The sequence below is a fragment of the Mus caroli genome, chromosome 15, assembly GCF_900094665.2.
Source record: "Mus caroli chromosome 15, CAROLI_EIJ_v1.1, whole genome shotgun sequence".
NCBI classification, from domain to species: domain Eukaryota; kingdom Metazoa; phylum Chordata; class Mammalia; order Rodentia; family Muridae; genus Mus; species Mus caroli.
Window position 1 is genome coordinate 72,440,101 of NC_034584.1, and position 17,441 is coordinate 72,457,541.

Here is a 17,441-nt window from a genome sequence, read left to right on the forward strand (position 1 = left end):
TGGCGGGGGCGCTTAGTGAAGAAATTAGCAAAGAGCTAAGAAGAGTAGGTGGGCAGAGCAGGGTGTGCCTGGGCACAACAAACAGGTCCCCGGAAGCCAACAGAGGGTACAGGCTTCTATGGGAGGGGCCTGAGGGTTTTGGGGGGCTTGGATCCAGTTAGGACTGAAAGGGGTTCATATCACCAGGGAAAGAGGTGTAAGGGCCAGTGAGATGACTCCTTAGAGCTTCCCTGTCCCCTTCCTCGTTACGGCTCAAGTTATGATAGGGGGTGACAGCTTGTGACCAGCTTGGACAGTTGTGTCCTCCGCTACCTCCCTGATGTCCAGTACAGCCCTTGGCATGTAGGAGTGGTGTAGTCATTGGGTTAATGGGATGAATAAATGATAGTGGTCTCAATTTAAAGCATGAAGGGAACACAGAAAGGCTGAACAGCCAGCCTAGCAACACACTGCATGTTTGCAGCAGAACCAGACCAGATCCCACATGGCAGCCCTCCAGGGTGCTCTCTACCCTTTCCTCTGTCTGAGTACAGTTTGTGCATGCTGTATCTCCCACGGTCCTTCCCTATGCCCACCCCCAGGCCCTGTGGTGTCCCCTCACCTGTCCTCCTGGAAGCAGTGGGCAGCTGTTATGACCCAGCGGTCAGCGATGAGCGCCCCCCCACAGATGTGTCGACCCCGAATCTGGAGGCTGGCCTGCCATGGCCACTCACCCTCGGAGGACACGGCCCCGCCCACAATGCGGCTGGAAGGGCCCTGGAGGCCACAGTCTGATGGCAGGGGTGGGGGTGAGGGGACAGAGAAGAAGGAGAGGGGAGGAAGAAAGGCTCATGAGAAATGGAGACAGACAACAAAGGAAAATAATGGAGAGGTGTGGGGGGAAAGGAGAAATAGGCCCAGGAACAGGTGACAGAGACAGCTAGACACGGAACAGACACATGGTGACACTCCCCTCCTGCTTCCCATGAGGGTCCATGCCCCACTCCCGGGCCTGGCCTTCATGCACAGCCCTGGCTAGCAGGCTCACCACAGTGTTGCTCATCTGAGCCGTCTCTGCAATCTGACTGGCCGTCACACTCTGGGTTGGGCTTCTTCACACAGCTCCGGTCCTCACACTGGAAAGTGAATGTCCCACAGGGCACTCCTGGGATGGAGGGGACCGGGCAGGCCACTGAAGGTGGGTCTCTGAGCAACGAGGGAGCCTTCCAAAGCGAGACCCAGAAAAAATGGCACCAGGAGAGGCCAGGAGACTAGGGACGGGGGGGTGGGAATCTCAGTCACACCAAAGGGTTCCCCAAGTCTCCCCTAGGGTCTGCTCTCACCCCACACTCAGCCTGGCCCATTGACAGTGAGGCCGTGTTCCCTCTCTCAGACTACAGCTGCAGACCTCACACTCCCATGAGGCCCCTGAAGGCAAAACTGTGCTTCTCCTATCAGACTGGAGGTACAAGAGTACACGATGTCACAGACACTCCGCCTTGCTCTGCTCCCTGTTCTGTGCCCACTCTCCTCACTTCCAATGCTCCAGTCTGCTTAAACCCCAGCTCTCTAGCTAAAAGCACACCTCCTCCAAGAAGCTCTCCATGCCCCCAGCCTTCCCACACTACTGTACATGGTGCCCCAAAGGTTCTCGGTCACCTGTCATATCCTCTTACTAAGAGGTATCCCCTTGAAGGTAGGTACCCTCTCTCCGTCATCTCATTTCTACCTCCTCACTGCCCCTGCCCCATCACTAGGTAGCCTGCCTGTGGTGGTTGAATATTCAGGTGTCTAGATGACTAGCTGGCTGACAAGAATGGCTGGCTAGAGGAATGGAAACATGGACTCCTAGAAAGGTGGTTGGGTTTACAGAAAAATGGTCGCCAGATCAGTGGATCGATGGATGAGCAAGGGATTGTGTGAAACAGAGGATGGGAAGGGTGTATCAGAAGCAAAGGTGGAAGGGTGAGTAATTAGTAAGTGGGTGGAGGGATGGATGTTAGATAGTTGGGGAAATGAATGGTTGAGTGGATGGATGGATGGATGGACTTCTGACTGAGCAGACAGCTGAATATGCTGATGTATGCACAGTAGGTTGGTAGTAGTTGGATAAGAAGACAGGGACCATTACAGCAATAGGTGTTGCTATGACCCCTTTGATCTCCTTGGAGACCTCAGGCAGGCTCCCTTACCTTCTTGGCACTGTTCTTCGTCACTGCCATTGAGACAGTCGGGCTGCCGGTCACAGACTCTAGGCAGTGAGATGCACGTGCTGTCCTCTTGGCACTGGAACATGGCTCTGCAGACTGTGGGTACAGAGGGTGATGGTTGGAGGGGCTGGGGGGACCAGGCTGGGGCTTTGCAGTGGCATCGGATACTCCCTGCATTATGTGCCCACCATCATACACTCTCAGTTCTGCACACCCGTCTCACAGCGATCCTGGAAAGGCCCATTTCATTGATGGGAACAGATATGACTGATGGGCCTGAGGTCATTAGAGGTTCAGGGTCAAATATGAAATCTCTTCCCCTGATTCTCTCTTCAAACTGAGATTGGACAAGGGGGACGTGGAGCATCGCTGCCCAGATACCTTGACTCTCTCTGGTCCTGAATGGTGACTCTAGGGGTCAGAAGCCAGCATTTGCTCAGAATTCTTCCTGAGAACCCTAGTCTGGGGACCAGTTCCTGCCTCAGGCTGGAGGGATAAGGGCCCCACCCCATTTAAGGAGAGAGATACAAGATACAGGATTCCTAACCTGGACCCCAGCTCCTGAGAGTCTCAGTCCAGCCACCATCCCTGCTTGGCTCTGCCCACCCCCTCCTGGTTATTTTTTCAAAATATGGATCAGGACAGACAGCTGGCACATTTGCTTATGATAAAGGGTGTAACCTCAGCTGAGGGTTACAGTGTATCCCAGGCACTCCCTCAATGGGGGATGGTATGGGGGTAGGCTGGCTCTGGGAAGGCCGCTTTTCCACACTGCCATCCTGACACAGTGCAAGAACCGTGGGCTCCTGGGTGCTCTCAAGGAGGAAGCACACATCGGGTAGAGTTAGTCCAGCGCAGGGAGAGAGGAGGGAAGGCGTCAGGCTGCTCACCACAGTTTCTCTCATCCAGGCCGTTGGGGCAGTCCTTGATCCCATCACACGCAGGGACACACAGTCCATTCACAGAGCAGAGGAACTCGCCAGGGCAGGCTGGGGACGGGGGGGGCGGTACACAGGAGGAAATGGAAGCAGAAGAGCACACTTAGGATGCATGCCATGAAATACGTGCATCTGTATCCTTACATGTACACAATTAGGTGCCCGTACACCTGCTCCAGTGCCTGGTGTCTGTGGTCCATGCAGAGCTACATCCAGACAACACACACACACAAAGGGATACATGTGACTGCCTACCCAGGACCTAAAACTATGTGCCATGTGAACACATGTGTATGAAGACACATAGCACTCTCACTGTGGCCTAGCCTCATAAATGTTTGTGCACATCTGGGGACAGCACAGGGGCAGGGCACACACACACACACACACCTCAAATTGTACTCACGGTCTGATTGGTTGTACAAGCTGTAGTACACTTGCACACCCGGGCCTGTGAGGGAGATCTGGGAGGTGAAGTTGATGGTGACACCATCCGAAGCCACCATGGGGATCCTCTCAGCGTATGGCTGCAGGGTACGGAAGCCACATAGCCTAGGAGTGACCAGGGATGGCTTAGACACGTAGACTGGTTTCCCAGACAAAAAAAAAAAAAAACAACCTAGGTCCTATGCACAGCCAGGGTAAGGACCAGGGAGTCAGAAACAATGGGCCCCACCCACACTCCCTCTATCTCCATTTCTCCTTTGGGTGGCTGCTTAGCCCCAGAGTCCTCTTCTAGAAAGGAGTTTGTTTATGTCACTCTCCTGCTCAAAAACCTGCAGTGGCGCCCCATTGCCTGTGGGATAAAATTCCGTCCAGATTCTTGCCCCAGTCACCCATAGGCTCTGAGAATCTGGCTAGTCAAGGGCCTCCTCTGAGGAGTCTCACTCTCCCTCTTTGTTCCACGAGGAAAACGATCATTCTGCCAGCCTTCCATCTACAAAAAGGTTCTGTGTGTCTGCAAAGGCAGAGGACCTCAGCTGGCCATCTGTCTGTAGACTCACCCCACACAAAACACAGTTGGCCCGCTGAGCAACCTGGCAGGCTCACTCAGCCTGTAGACAGAGATGATTGGGAAACTGCAAAGTGGAGCAAGAATCCTGCCCGCTTCAGTTCAGGGCAGGAGAAGCTCTGGAAACGTATCCTCCCAAGCCCCTGACCCTCACCTTCACGTTCCTGGCTAGGCTCGGGCATCTGTAATCTACTTGCATGAGTAGCTCTCAAAGTGCAGTCCAGAGACTAAAAGTCACCCCTGTAGTGATGCTCTAATCCTGTTTGACCCTCCTTCCCTCCTTCTCTTACAACAACACAACAGAATTTCCAAGATAGGTGACTGGAACCCTGAAACTGAGGGCAGAAGAGTGTGTGAGGGTGCCAGCCCTGCTCTATTAAGCCAGTTATTAAAGAATCTGCAAATAATTTGAAGGGTCGATATTTGTGTTACTAGATGTTGGGGTGCCCCATCGTTTCAAGGCAAATTAAGGGGTCCTGAAAAGGAATTGTTTTGCAAGCACCTAGAATTCCAACAGCCCAGCTGCTCGTCAAAGAAAAGATCGCCACCAGGGGGCGCGCGGAGCAAGTCTGGGTCTTTGTCGTCCCCCTTTCCCCGCCTCCCGCCCTTTTTCAAGCCAAGGAAATATGGGTTCCTGGTGGATAAAAAAGATAGATTCCTGGATTGTTATCCTCAGAGGACAGGCCCAGGAAGTGGGCAGGGCATTTGGAAAATGTGATTTTTTTTAAAAGTTATTTACTTTAAAGAATGCATTTTAAAGAAATCGCAGGACTTTCCCTTTATGCATGGGAGACATTCCTAGACTCCCGTGGACACCAGAAATCCCACGCAGTGGCGAACACTACCTGTGCTATGCTCTGCCTGTACACATCTCTCTTTGTAAATCGGGCTCTAAAGAGAGTGGTAGCTAATGAAACAGATTCACTTCTGGAATTTTCCACTTAAGTATTTTCAGATCACAGATTACCGTGAGAAACTGAGAGGGAACTGATGAAGTATACATTTCTGAACTAATCAGATTTAACTCCTGGCACAGGCATTTAACCCGCAAGAGCAAGGGTTACTCTGACAAGGAAAGTTAAAAAGCCCGGAGGGGGATGGGGGGTTGGGGGGAGAGCCAGAGCCTAGCCTCCCTTGACAAATGAAATCACCACTAGGGGGAGCCCTGGAGCAAGCCCAGTCCCTTTCAAGCTAAGAGGAACCTGATTGTTCCTTGAGGGCGTTATTATAAATATATAAATTTGTGTTATGGTTATGATAATCTTATACCTACCGTGCATTGCTATCCTAGGGAAGGGTCCCAAGAAGCAGACAGGGAAGCTGGGAGCATCCCAGAACAAATGTAAGATTCAGGCATATGGAGCCCTGTTCCCAGGTGCGGCCCTCTGAGTTTCTGGCCCCTCTGGTCCTCCCGTCCAAATAGCCCTCTCACCTCAGCAGCTAAGTGCTAGAGTCAGAAGGAGCCGGGACACCATATGGATTGCCTTACTACCCCACCCCACCCCACCCTGTGAGTTTAGCCTAGGATCTTTCTCCTAGGCCTGTCAATCTGGCATATCAGCATCTTCCCACAGAGGAGCTGGAGAGATGCTGGGTGGATAGGCAGAAGCATGGATAAGAGAAATGAGTGGGAGGGGTCAGGCCTCACTGTGAACATGGCTCTTTCTAAGGATGAGCTGAAGGACAGAGGGCAGAAAGACAGCACTGAGGGAGGGACAGTGGCCTGCTCTGTGGTGGACAGGACATTTGACTAGCACTGCAGAGCCGGGCTCCATATAACTTTGCCACCAGACAAGTTAGTTCTGTGACCTCAGCAAACTTCAGGCCTCCGTAAGTGTGGTGGCCAAACTATAGTCAGGAGAAAGCCATCCCCTGACCCCACCTCCTTGCAGATATTTCAGAGGACCTGGAAGAATGGTTTGGGGGACCTGACACAGAGTGGCTGCAAGTGGCACTAGTCACAGGGCCTTGGGGAAGCAGAAAGACCAGTTAAAGTCAGGCTTACAGGGGCCTCTGGAGCCTGTCGTTCTGCCTTATCTCATGGCTGGAAGTTAGCAGAAAGGGTCAGGCAGGTCACAGGAGAGTGACATCACATGAGAGGAAATGAGGGCAGGTTCCTGGAAGGGGGGAAGCCAGTGCTGCGGTATCGCCCAGTGAGGAGGTTCTGTGAAACCCAGCATCCAGCAGCTAGATCTTACAAGGACAAGACCTGTGCCCCCACCACCACCACCACCACCTGCAGGCCACTGAAGGGCAAGCGGACCCTGTGGGGACAGCAGAACAACAGAACAGCAGGATGGCAGGCAGAACTAGGAGAAAACAAAATGGACAGACAGAATAGGGACCAAGGGTGCCCAGCCAGTGGAGGAGTCCCTTGTCACTAGACTGGCACTGGGGTTCAGCCATCTTTTCCCTGTATTCCTCAATTGCTGGACCAAAGGTCCTGGTCTCCCTCTCCCCTCCTCCATCTTTCAGGCCCCTGCTACCCACACAGCAGATTTTCCAGGACACATTCTTCAGAGAATTTCCCAGCAATGACGTTATCTTTATCAGCCCACAATAACCAGAGACCAGGCCCCAGGCCTCTGTTGTATATTTCCCATCATGCCTTGCCCTCCCCAGGGCATTCACTGTATGGAGCAAGGAGTTAACTCTCCACTGGGGAACCCTGTATCCCAGGGGAAGGGCTGAGATGAGGTGCAACTTTCCCAGCTGCTCCTTTCAGAGGAACTGGTGAGAGCCACAGAGATGCCATGATCTCCCATCGGCTGGGAATGGCTCTACTGAGAGATGAGAGCCTTCCTGAGGAGACACCATACAATTAAGTGCGCAACTGAGTGCTCTTTTCCTCTCTCTCTCTCTCTCTCTCTCTCTCTCTCTCTCTCTCTTTCTCACACACACACACACACACACACACACACACACAGAGAGAGCTGGGCAATCATGCCCTGGGGGCCGGCCAGCTGCCTGAGCTCAGTGATGACGTCACAAGCCACAGGGACTTTTAGCAAATGACTCAGCCTCTGGGCCTCAGGCTTCCCACAAGCTGTGAGGCTCGGTTCATTCAACGTTCGAGTCCCTGGAATTCATACTTGAAACCAAAATTCACACTTGGATTCTCCAATGTCTTAGGCTAGTGGCGTTTGGAGGAAGGGCATTCAGGGAAGTGATTGGGTCAGGAAGGGGCTGTGCCTGGTGAATGCATTCATCTAGCAGATGAAGGAAGCACTGGTGGGTGGCCTCAAGCCCCCACCCCCACCCTGCACCATCAGGCAAGCCCCTTCGGCCCTGCCTCATCTCCTGACACCCTCTGCCCCGCTATGACTCAGCAGAAAGCCAGAGTCTTACGCTGCTTTCTTAGACTTCCAGCCTTCGCCGCCAGGAGCTGCACAAACCTCTATTCTTTATAAACTTCCCTGCCTTGGCGATTTTGTTCCAGCCACAGAAGCAGGTTAAGGACAGGATCTGAGTCCGCCTCCCTTGCTCGACTGTGGGGAGCATATAATCGCTTTCCATGCCTGTGTGGCACCGAGTAAGAGCCATTTAGCGATTGTGGTTGGTACCGTCTCCACCCACCATCTTATTTAGTCTCCAGCGGAAGGCGTCTCGTTCCAGGCCCTTTGCTTTGTTCGTTTCTGTGTAATAGAATGCACTCTTGTTTGGCACACCAGGTCTGTGGAGGTCAAGGAATGACTTCTAGGAGTCAGTTCCCTCCTTCCACCATGTTGGTTCCAGGGACTGAAATCAGGTCCTCAAACTTGCCGGCAAGCCTCTTTACCCACTCAGCCATCTTGCATGTCCATGGCTTTCTTTCTTTCTTTCTTTCTTTCTTTCTTTCTTTCTTTCTTTCTTTCTTTCTTTCTTTCTTTCTTTTTTTAATTATTGGGGGCTACCAGGTGGAGCCCAGAAATCACTGTATGTTAGGTGAGCACTACTTCATCCTCAGAGTCCATCCCAGTCTCAGCACACTCAGATAAGTTCCAGAGGCTGGGAGAGGTAAGTCTTGCCCAAGAAGGAACCAGGGGAGCCAGGCTTTGAGCGCCAGTCTAACTGCCTGTGGCTGACAACCACTGGGAGGAGCCTTACTGTGACCCATCTGAGTAACCCCAGTGAAGCTAGTGTTTCTGTTGTGCACTGAGCTCTGGGGCCCCACAACACTTGGCACAGGGTCAACCTAGACTAATAGGATAGCCTTAGGCACAGGCTGCAAGAGAGTGCTAGGCCCAAGGCTGTTCCCTCTCCCTCTGGCCTCTCAGAGATAGTGACAACACTCAGGGAGGTGTCATGGCTGAAAACACAACACCTTCATTCAGAAAACTCCGGTCATGGGCTCTGGTGCAGAAACCAGAGGCCAGCAAGCAGCTCCCGGAGTGGGCTGGTGGCTGAGGGAGCTGCATGAAGAAGGGCACCCATGCAGACCTTCTGACCCCTAGGCATATCAAGCTTATCACATATCACAGGCATATCACACAGTGGCCTGTCGCTACGACAGCACAGACTCACATCACACCTCGGACAGTTTACCTCCTTTTTGTCACTGTCCCCAACAAATTGGAAAAAGCCATCTTTGTCGCTCCTTGCTACCCTCTATCTAGAATAAGATCAACTAACGGGCAAATGGGGCTTAGCGGTATCTTCAGTTGCTGGCCCAAGGGGACTGTCCATTTTTGTCCTTCTGGCTAGTCCCCAACACACACACACACACACACACACACACACACACAAATGTCACTTCACAGCTCCCTCTGCCCCCTGCAAGCTCCCAAGAGGACGTTCTGTCCAAGAGGACACCTCCTTGCCAGGAGGCCAAGCGAACAGGCAGGACACTGCAGGGAACACAAACACACAGGGTAACCCTGAGAGCTGCTGTCCCCATGGAAGTCAACGGCAGCAAAGACAATGGTGTCCTCTGACTGTAGGGGAGTGGAAGAAAGGCCACGTGCTCTCACGTGCCCTGTGCCCTGTCCCCATCGTTGGTGGAGCCATGTGGTTACAAAAGTCAAAGCAGCTTCACCATTTACCCTGACTGGGACAGACAGGATGGTAAAATGTGTGCTGGAGCCTGCTGGGTATCTGGGGAAAGGCTGGTCAGGACAGGAGGGACAGTCAGGACAGGAAGGACAGTCAGGAGAGGCTTTGCTGGCTTCAGCCTCGGCTCACCACCCTCTGCTACCTCCCAGACCCAGCACGGGTAGGAGCTTGAGGTCCGCGTGATGGGGAGGGGAAGGTTACCTCCTGTTCTGGATCATCCACTGGCCCTGAGTACACAGTAGGTTGTACTTCTGCCTCCTCAGTGCGTAGGCATCGAACCAGAGTGCCAAGCCATAGTCCAGAGAGGGCACCTGGGAAAGGAGGGCAGGCAATCGTGTGCGGCATAGCGGGTGTGGGCGAGCTTGGGCACGTGCCTGTTCCGATAAACTAGCCCCACCCTCCCGCCTTGTACTTAGCCTGTGAGTACTTGGGCCAGATGGGATGTCGCTCCTCCTGTCCCTGCACAGGGCAGGCTGCAGGAGGAGAGGAACTCACCGTGAGATGCCAGGAGCAGTGGGTACTGGGAGAGTAGTAACTGGGGTAGTAGGGTGTACGGAGGAAGCCCTGTGTGTCCAGCCGGCCCTCCAGTGTCAGGTTCACCTGGCAGTCTGAGTCCAAGAACAACCATTAGGATGGGCCCCTTCCTGCCCCCCATAGTGTCTCACTGCGCCCCACTAACAGCAAAGCTCAGGGCCCGACATGGCTATGTAAGTGTGCCTCAGTTTCCACATCCACAAAATGGAGAGAAGAGTACCTAGCTCAGCAGTGAGTAGATGTGATGGACACAGCACGTTCCATCTGCTGAGTGGCAAGCGCACTAAACTTAACAGTATGCAAAATATGCTCTGGGGCAGCTGGGGAGGGAGAGCTGCTGCCTTTGCAAAGAGGGAGGGGCTGAGGGTGTGACTCCACACTAGAACATTTGCTTAACATGTGTGAAGGCCCCGAGGTCCATCCCAGCAATGCACACATACATATGCACACGCATGTACACACATACACACAGAGAGACACACATATGTACACACACATGCACACACACACACCATGCCATACACACACCACCACACACATACCACCCATACCACACACACCACAAAACACATAAAACACACACACATGTGCACCACACACACACACGACACACACATACACACACATGTATACATCATAACACATATGCACACACACTGATAAGAGTTCCAGGAGAGGAGGGAGGCTTGGCCAAGTCACTCAGTAAGAGGCTCAGGGGTGGAAGCAGCAGAGCAGTGTGACCTTGGGTTCTCAGGTCACCTGTCCCTGGGGGTCCAGAGCCCCAAACCCTTCCTTGGTTTCCTATGAAAACCTATGAGACTATGGTGCCTGAGAACCCAAGTGTACACCAGTTGTCACATCTGCAGGGCCAGCTGGAGGCCTGTGGGAGAGCCCAGGGAAGACCCAGGAGAATAAGAAGAACCATCAGACACCTTCAGAGGAATGGCAGCTAGAAACGGCAAGCGGCTCTAATGAGAAGTCCAGCTATAGCACAGGCAGGGTCCTCAAGTTAATACTGCTAACCCAGAGGACAGATTGGGGACAGGGAGGGGTGGGATGGGAAGTGAGAGGCAGGAAGAATCGACTGAGGCTAGGGATGAGCCAAGACCTCTTGGGGGTCTGCCAGGACGGACACCTTTGCTGGGGGCTGCCAGGGCCCTGAGAGGAGAGTGAAGGACAAAGGGAGAGAGAGGTAGGAAGGGAGGGGAGGGGACTGCGGCTCACTGAAGGCTTCCAGAGCCACTCTATCACTGATAGGACAGAGAAGGCATAGGGCATGCCACCAGAGACCAGGGCTCCTGTCTGTACCCCCTTCCATCCTTGGAGACTCTCACCCTGGAAGGCCACAGACTTCACTGAGAGCAGGAAAGGGTCATAGTAGCTATGCATGCCCTTCTTCCACACCACGGCCATGACGGAGCCCGACGCCAGCACCTCCATCACGGGTTCCTGGCGGCTGCACCCATAGACCCTGATGGAGCAGAGAAGTGTACAAGATGGTATGATCCAAGAGACACAGAAATGACACCCCCTTGTCCCCTGGCATCAAACAATGGCACAACTCAGCACTGCCAGCCCCCTTTCCTGCAGGGTCTTCCAGGTTCAGCACCCCCATGTCCATCTTGGAGAAGATGGTTGGGGCCCTAGAGGCCCCCAGCTACCCAGTATGGAATGAGGGACACAATGGCTGCATATCTTCAATATTGTCTATATCAGAAAATGGTGTGTAAGGGTATACACCCATTTTACAGATGAGAAAAACTGAGGCTCAAAGGGGCAAACATAGTGTTTTAAGGGACACAGTTAGGATGCAGCAAGAGTGCTGGTTGAAATACCAGACTGCTGCCAGATTCTAGAATGTTCTAACAAGCCATGTGCCTTCCCAGAGTTGACCTTAGAGATCACCCTACAACTGCTTAGTTTCATCCAGATGGGAAAACTGAGGCTCTGAGAAGAAATTGGAGACCACTGCTTGGCACACAACCTTGTAGCCTCCCTTCCCACTGCCCTCCACAGCAGCCATATGGGCCTGAGGCTGAGGCTCCAACGCAAAGTGTGGCCTTTGACCCTGGGACTCCCTCAGCCCTTCAGGGAGGGACTCACGAGGTAATAAGTCTCTTCTCCAGGGGCCCAGCAGCGTCGTACATCGCCACCCTGTCTCTGCAATCGACCCGGGTCCACTCCAGCCGCACTTTGATCATGAGGTCCTCAGGCCCTTGCAGATGCCACAGGCAGCTTGTGGTCTGCTGGTCAGGCCCCCTCAACTGGAGTACCTGGCCTGGGTTCACGTAGCTGTAGCGATAACAGCCTGGAGGTAGAAAAGGACAGAGCCCTTAGCCAGAAAGAGAGACTGGGAATAGCTACAAAGCCTTCTCCAGCCATGGTAGCAGGCAGGGAGGAGAGGGGCCGGGCCGGGCTTGGGCATCCACCTTTCTTCCCCCTGTAGCTTCCCTGCCCAGCCTCTGACTCACGCACTCATTCAATCGTTTAACAAACACACAGAGCCCTGTGGGCCAGGAAGAGTGCCCGGCACAGATAGCACAGAAGATGAAGACCTTGGACTGAGCCCAAGGTGTATAGATGGCAAGAAGCAGAGAGACCTGGCAGGAGCTTTGCAGAGTCTTAACACAGAGCAGGCATTGCAGGAGGACAAGATAGGGAGAAGGAGGCAGACCAGATCGCATCAGGCCCAGCACTGCTCTGTCCTGTGGCCACAGGGAGCCAAAGAAGTTAAAACAGGGTGAGGCTATACAATCTGGCGTGGGTCCCCCTGGAGTGACACTGTGCAGGCTGTAAGACCAGCAGTGGGCTGCCTCATCCACCCAGTGCCAAACACTCAGGGATGCTGCAAGGCCCGGGTCTTGCACCCACCATCCTGTTCCCTGCCCTTAGCAGTTCTCTGGACTTTCTACCCTGGGAGGCTGGCTTTCCCACCTGTATACTGAGGACAGCGGCCCACACTCATGGGGCTGCCACAGCCTGGGGACAGTCCATGCTGGGACACACAGCATGGAGCCAGAAATGCCGAATAAAAGCCATAAGCATTGAATAAAAGCAATGCATCTTCTTGTGACTCCCCCTGCCCCCCAGCTGAGTTGTCACCCCACAGCTGTCCCCTGGGGCTGAGGCTCAGCCCCAGTCAATAGCTACCCTCATTTCACAACTCGTTTTGTATCTCACCAGACCCCACACCCCAGGATATCCTTCCATTAAACTCAACTTAATTTAATATTTAGTCTTCCTGATTAAGCATAATAAATTAAGTGCACTTATAAAATTTAATTTACTTAAAGCTCATTTAATCCGCAAGCTTGGATGCCAGAGATAGCAAAGCTGAGAACCCATTAAGCCGGGCCTTCGGCTTCCTGAAGCAGGGAGACCAGGAGCTCTGCCAGCAGGCTCAGGGAACCTGAGACGGGTGGGGTTGGGGGAGGGAAAGCTGTTTGTACCATCCTGGCACCGGCATGCATCAGCTGTGTGACTCTGGCCAGTAGCTTAGCCACCCTGAGTTCTGGCATACATAAACATAACCCTCACCCTATCCACTCTGTGTGATGACGAGGGCCAGGTAGGGTCCTGCCCCCTCTCCTGCCCTGGCCAGCCAGACTCTAGTGCAATACATGCCTCCTGGGCAGAGAGGCTGCCTAGGAATCTGCCTGGGGAAAGGGAGAGACCTGTCTCTGCTATCTGGCTTCTCAGAGATGTCTCTGTTTTGTGAATCTTGCTTTAAGCCCATACCTTATGCGAGCCATTTTGATAATTTTTGTTTTTGAAAAGTAATGAAGCAGAGATGTGTGCCCCTCCTGCCTCGTGCTAACTGCAAACAGGACTAAGAGTCCTGCCCCAGCAATGGGTAGAGGTTAATACTCATGCCTGCACCAGGCCTCTCCTGGGCTTTGCTCATGGTATGTGGAGCCATGTCTCATCTGGCCAAGGGGCCATTCCCCACTAGACCCAAGGAACTCCCAGCTCCCCAGGCTTGGGCCTGACACCCCAGCCTCTAAGATGGCTTTGGCTGCTGGATCAAGAGCTGTTCCCTCCTTCCTCCCTGGATCCCCTCACCTGACTCCTTGCTCCGCCTTGCAACTATGCTCACCTTCATGCCTTGCACAGAACCAGTCTTTCCTTCACAGCCTATCCATTCTGGCTTTGGTAACTGGCCTGTGATATTCTGTGTGTCTGTCTCCCAATGGGGATCAGAGCTCGCTGTGTGTGTGTGTGGGGGGGGAGGTTATGTCACCCAGGTGGCCCAGTATAAGCAGGGGCCTGGCGTGGGACATGGGGGGAACTCATTCTACTTGAAAGGTGCCAGCAGGCTGGAACCACATGACTGCCATGCATGATCCCTGGATTTAGTCCTAGCACTGCAAAAGGAGAGAGTTTGACTTCTCCTCTGCCCTTTGACCTCTGTGGGCACCCACACAAGCAAGAAGCGCAGCTCCACCACCAGAAACGTAAGGCTTTTCGTCAGAGCAGACATAGCATAGACCACAGTCTGCACTGGACACTGCACAGGTGACTCCTGCAGAACTGACACCGGATGCTGGCCATGACTAGCCACTGAGGCCCAGCGCTGTCTATGCTGCGGCACTGAGGGTGACCAAGCTGACAGTGACATCTTGCTGACCATGACCTTTCAAAGGAGCCGAGAAAGCAGATGGGAGGGGGTGGTGGCTTATTTGGGGTGTTATTTTCGTTTCTGACAGGGTCTCACTATGCAACTCAGGCTAATGTCAAAGTCTTAGGGTTCTGCCTCTGCCTTCTGAGTTCTGGGGTCAACATGTGTGCCAACACACTCAGGTGTGTGATGCTATGAAAGCCATCCCCTGCGATGAAACAGGAAACCACCACAGAGGGAATAAAGCAAAGAGGATGGTAGCAAGATAGCAAGAGCCTTCCCGACCACGCACAGAGTTCTCAGTGTGGCGCCCCAGGTCCTAAGGGGGTCAAGGCCAGACTCTTCATATTAACACTAAGGCCCTTGTTTCTTTTGCCTCCTGGAGAACACAGCAGAGTGTCCCAGGGCTCTGTGACCTGTGATGTCACAGCAGACCAAATACAGACACCCACAAAGTGGCCACCCCGACACCAACAGACAGACATCACAATACCTTTCTTCAAGGCAGATTGGTGGTTTTAGGAAAAGCTGCCACTTCTTATAAAAATGTGTTATTCATATAAATGGACTTGTTTTTCTAAGAATAAAGTCCAGTGTGGTGGCCCACAGCTGAAATCCCAGCACTCAAAAGATGAGGGCAAGAGGACTTTGGGGCAGCCTGAGCTACATGGGAAATCATTTTCTGAAAAATAAAATTCAAGGTTTGGCAGTTACGGTACGCGCCTTAATCCCAACACTCGGGAGGTAAAGGCAGGCAGATCTCTGTAAATTCAAGCCAAATGTGGTCTACAAAGAGAAGTCCAGGACAGCCAGGGGCTACACAGAGAAACCCTGTCTCCAAAAAAAAGTCAAAGGCTTTTTAACTAAGAATCAAAATTGGAGCTGCTATGGGGGACTGGGGGGGTTCTAGAACAAAAGAAAAACACACTTGCACAAGGCATTTCCCCATAGATAGATAGATAGATAGATAGATAGATAGATAGATAGATAGATAGATAGATAGATGATGGATAAATGATAGATTGATAGATAATTGATAGATAGATAGGTAGATAGATAGATAGATTGATGATAGATTGATAGATAATTTATAGATAGATAGATAGATGATGGATAAATGATAGATTGATAGATAATCTATAGATAGATAGATAGATAGATAGATAGATAGATAGATAGATAGATAGATAGATAGATAGATAGATGATAGATAAATGATGGATTGATAGATAATTTATAGATAGGTAGATAGATAGATAGATAGATAGATAGATAGATAGATAGATAGATAGATAGATAGATAGCCCCACACAGATGATGGAAACAGGGTCTGTGTTCTTGACCTCCACACCACCCCTTGTCAAGGCAGGTAGGTATACCTGGCCCAGCTCAGAATAATTGTTTGACAATCTTGGCTTTAACTGTTGAACCGTGCTTTTGAGGTCAGTGCTTCCATCCACCAAGGGCAGGAGGAAAGGGAGTCAGAACAGGCACACCTAGGATTTGAAACCATCTTCCTCCTTGAGAGGGGTTGAGGTGCTCACTCCTGCGTCTGCTCTAGGTGGCCACACTAGCTGGGACAGCGGGAATCTGAGCACTAGGCTTGTGTCATAGGGTACAGTAGCTTAGATAGCATGTTGTGTGTACAACCCCAGGAGTCACCAGTCCGTAGTCTACAGTGTGCATGGTACCCCTAACCTTGTACCACAGAGTGGGCTGCCTGGCACCTGGCTATTCAGGCCTCAGTAGCAGGCTAGTATAGCGTCTGGGAGAAAATCAACGTGATTCTAACAGTGTGGTATCAGGCAGAGCAAGGAGGGAAGTGTAAAGAGAGAGTTCTTGAGTGTGCCAGAACCATCCTCTTCAACAGACCTAGTTAAGTCCTGCATGGCCAAAGGATTAAGCATGGATTGGCAAGATTGTTTCTACCTTCAGTAAGAAAGAGGGTAGGCAGGTAGGTTGATTTGAGTGACAGGCAGCAGAGGTAGGTTTTCACATGGCTAACCCATGGGGGGGGGGGCTTACACTCACATCTAAGGCACAGGCGTGCAAGCACACGTCTACCTGAGCCCCCACCTGGGCTCAGAGCCCTCACCCAGGTTCCCCTCTGAGATCCCCCCAGTGTTTCTAAGTTGGGGCTCCCTGTCCCCACAGTGGACACCTCGGGACCTCCACCCCCACAATGGACCAGACAAGAAGACCTATGATTCTAAAGGAAAGAGGCCAATACAAGGACAGAGCAGCGTACCCAGCGTGGAATTCAGTACGACTATGTCGTTCACACTGGCTTCTGTCAAAAGGAAATGAACAAACAAATAAACAAGGGCAAAGCCAAATAAATAGAACAACGAAAATAAAAACAGGGGAGAGAAGCCGAGCCAGGCTCAGCGGAGGTAAGCCCTCCATGCTGTCTGCCCCCACCCTGCCCCTGCCCCTGTCCCCACCCTCGACTTCTATCTTGGCTCCAGGATCACCTGAGCATCCCAACCCCCAGAGGGAGGCAGCCTCCCCCGGCCCGCTGATCTGACCCCACCAGGATTCCCCCTCACAGTACTGACCCAGGATCACCAGGCCTTCCGGGTCCACCTCATATTCGGTCTTATAGGAAGCCAGGGATGAGCTGTTGGACAGTAGCTCACCCACCAGGAGCTCGCGCACTACCTCAGGGCTCAGGGTCAGTCGCTGGTACTCGGGGATGTCAAGGATAAACCAGAAGAAGCAGGTGAGGGGTCCCTCCCTAGGCAGACAGAAGTGAAAGAAGCCTAAAGTCCCAGCCCAGCCCCCACTCAAGGGAACTGACTGAGACTTAGACCCACTGGAAACACACTATGCTTTCTTCCCCACCCCTAGGAGGAGAGACAGAGTCACAGTAGGTCATTTAGTAACTGGCAGAACCAAATATGACCAGGCAAGCCAAGTCCTGGACTGGGGGTCCTGAGCCACATGCTTTTAAGCACACCCTGAACCTAAACCCACTTATATCAGGCAGCCCCAGTCACGGTGTGGTGTGAACCCTGTCACAACAACACCGCTATTTATGGATGACAAAACCAAGCTCAATAAAGGGAAACCACACGTTGGAGGCTAAGTTTCTGCTCCATGCCTCTGTTTCTCCCATG

The 17,441-nt window shown here is 52.5% G+C and overlaps 1 protein-coding gene across 5 annotated transcripts in view; it reads right to left on the bottom strand.

Annotated features, from left to right (window-relative positions):
* Tmprss6 (transmembrane serine protease 6) overlaps positions 1-17,441 on the bottom strand; it is a 31,296-nt gene that overhangs the window by 3,415 nt on the left and 10,440 nt on the right. For all 5 annotated transcript variants that reach the window (XM_021182873.2, XM_021182875.2, XM_021182876.2 and 2 more), the window contains 11 exons: positions 16,881-17,059; positions 16,571-16,612; positions 11,808-12,012; positions 11,039-11,175; positions 9,666-9,778; positions 9,372-9,481; positions 3,534-3,679; positions 3,080-3,178; positions 2,172-2,285; positions 1,028-1,144; positions 602-770 (listed from right to left, as the gene is read on the bottom strand). In XM_021182873.2, the coding sequence (XP_021038532.1) occupies positions 602-770; positions 1,028-1,144; positions 2,172-2,285; positions 3,080-3,178; positions 3,534-3,679; positions 9,372-9,481; positions 9,666-9,778; positions 11,039-11,175; positions 11,808-12,012; positions 16,571-16,612; positions 16,881-17,059 (1,431 nt within the window). The remainder of the gene's footprint in view (positions 1-601; positions 771-1,027; positions 1,145-2,171; positions 2,286-3,079; positions 3,179-3,533; positions 3,680-9,371; positions 9,482-9,665; positions 9,779-11,038; positions 11,176-11,807; positions 12,013-16,570; positions 16,613-16,880; positions 17,060-17,441) is intronic.